Source organism: Berghia stephanieae, chromosome 4, assembly GCF_034508935.2.
Source record: "Berghia stephanieae isolate SIO BIC M18660-M18661 chromosome 4, UCSD_Bste_1.3, whole genome shotgun sequence".
Taxonomy (NCBI): Eukaryota; Metazoa; Mollusca; class Gastropoda; order Nudibranchia; family Aeolidiidae; genus Berghia; species Berghia stephanieae.
The window spans coordinates 6,834,923-6,837,422 of NC_088363.1; the positions used below are offsets into that span (position 1 = coordinate 6,834,923).

A 2,500-nucleotide genomic window follows, 5' to 3' on the forward strand; every position below is an offset into this window, starting at 1 on the left:
GCACCTTTCATTCACACATGTTCAGGTCTTTACAATACTGTTTTGAGACGCTGTGTAATAAATGGTTTATTTTCAATCCATCCAATCTATCCCCTGACCTGTGACTCATCTGTCAGACACCCCTAATCACTGTTGAATGTGTAGATTGTATTCGGCCTGTACTCAATGTCAATTTTTGGTTTCAATTATTTGTTCCTCGCCTACCTTACCATTTTGGTTCATGCTAGGACAAAGAGCTGCAGATGCATTCTTGCTTCTTCGGCACGCTCGGTTCTCGGCCTTCTACCTCAGTTGGGGCTATGGTATTCCTGTCTTTCTCACAATTCTCTATCCACCGGTCTTCTCAACGTTTCCTTTGGTCTTAGAGACTGACGACCATTCTCATGCCCTAAATGTTCAAATTTAGAAGCTGTTACATTTGATGGATCCTTTCTCGGGGCGTATCCAATCCAAGCCAATCCAATCCATAGAATCCAACCGTTAATCTCAACGAATTGTTTATTTAAATACGTTAATCCATCTAATCCATACCCAGACGAGTCACCAATCTGTCGTCATACGCCAATATCCTGATGGATTAAATGTGTGGAATGTGTATTCGGGCTGTACTCACCCAAGTCCGGCTATGTGGTCTCGTGGTATGACACTCGCTTTCGGATCGGAAGGTCCTGGGTTCGAGCCTCGCGCACGTCGCATAGTTGAGTCCTTGGAAAAGGCTCTTTACTCAAATTCTCAGGTGTAAAATGAGTACCCGGCCATTAACAGAAGAATTGTAATATCGCCTAACAGGCGTTATGTCCCTTCCCACATGTTAAAAGTTGCTGTTGACCAGGGACCCCTTGTAAAGCGCTTTGAGCACGTTTAGTGGATATTGCGCTATATAAAAAATCTCAACAAAAAAAACAAACAAAAAACAACTCAATTGTCAGTGTTGTATTCAATCGGTAATCTCAATAATGTGTGTATTAATTTGTTAATCCATCAAATCCATTCCCAGACTAATCTTAGTGGAATATATGGAGAGTATTCGGTCAGTACTCACCTTATTCCCAGTGTTGCATTCAATCGTTAATCTCAATAAACTGTTAATCTGTTAATCCATCTAATCCACTCCCAGACGAGTCACCAACCTGACAGATGCCCTTATCCTAGTCGAATGTGTGGAATGTATTCGGGCTGTACTCAACTCCAAAATTGGGGTCTCCGTTCTGGTCCAGAAGAAAGAATACAGCCGGAGACTCATCAAGGGTGAGTACTCACTCAAATGACTCACGTTACAATCGACACGCCGTTCAAAAAGGCTGTGACGTCACACTTTCCTCCTTTCCGGTTCAAAACTCATTGGAAGTGTGTATCTAACCAATGCTTCGGAGAACTAACTAACAGTTGAATAGGGCAGATAGCTGTTAAATCATAAAGTAGCATCACCGTTTTATATAAATTACCAGGAAGTATAGGCAGAGTTTTATGATTATGTGACGAACAAGAGCGAGGATGGGCGATATTCATTGACAACCAGCATTTATCTAGGCCAGAAAATTTAACGCTATCACTCTGAAACCAGAAGATCAGTTGAAACGAGGCCTGTGTCCGGTCCTCCAGCGGACTGGTTTCACACTTCCAATGAGATTGGAACCGGTTTTTTAACGTCATTCTTTAATTCCCTATTCCCACTTCTCTTGTTTCGTGTACCACATCAACGTGCTACCTCTGACTGGTAATCCGAAGGTCTGAGGTTCGATTCCCAGTCGAGGTAGACTGATTTTTTGGGATAGTTTTTTTTTCTTGTATTTTTTTTTCTTGCTTTGCCTGGCACCTTTGATACAAACTTGTTCTTTTTACGTCTCCCTGCTTGCTGCTCTACTCTCCGCCGGGCTTCATGGATAATTGTGACTACTTTATTCAAACGAGTTGCATAATCACACAATATGCTGACACTGCTCGGGTATTTGGAATTTTAATTGTCATTTTATTGGTTCTCATTACCATTTATTATTCAATCAATGTGTTGACGTGGATTGCGATGGGCGATACACGTAGTGATGTGTACTTTATAATAATAAAAAATAAAGTGAGACGAGAAATACCAGAAGACAATAAATAGAGACTCATTTTTTGTTGTTGCTGTGATGGGAATCAAACTTGTGACCAAAATGTACGCATATGAGACGGACGTTGTACAGTTAACACTCACAGCCACTCCATGCGAAATTTGTCTCTTCTCTATTGTCTTCTTTTACTTCTCTTTTCTATTGTGCGGTTAAGTGGTCTAGTGGTTTTACACTCGCTTTCGGTTCGGAAGGTCCCGGGTTCAAGCCTCGCTCGGCGCATAGTTTAGTCCTTGGAAAAGGTTCTTTACTCACATTTTCTCACCGTACTCAGGTGTAAAATGAGTACCTGTCCGTTAACAGCGTTGTTTTTGTCCGAAAAAAAAATTGAAATATCGTCTAACAGGCGTCATGTCTCGTTCTACACGTTAAGTGTTGCTGTTGGCCAGGGA

At 41.6% G+C, this 2,500-nt stretch overlaps 1 protein-coding gene across 4 annotated transcripts in view; it reads left to right on the plus strand.

Annotated features, from left to right (window-relative positions):
• Window positions 1–2,500, plus strand: part of LOC144969955 (inverted formin-2-like) — a 321,818-nt gene that overhangs the window by 241,592 nt on the left and 77,726 nt on the right. For 3 of the 4 annotated variants that reach the window (XM_078909050.1, XM_078909051.1, XM_078909052.1), the window contains one exon: window positions 1,118–1,248. The exons of the other annotated variant lie outside the window; for it this stretch is intronic. In XM_078909050.1, the coding sequence (XP_078765176.1) occupies window positions 1,118–1,248 (131 nt within the window). The remainder of the gene's footprint in view (window positions 1–1,117; window positions 1,249–2,500) is intronic. 4 annotated transcript variants of the gene reach the window in all.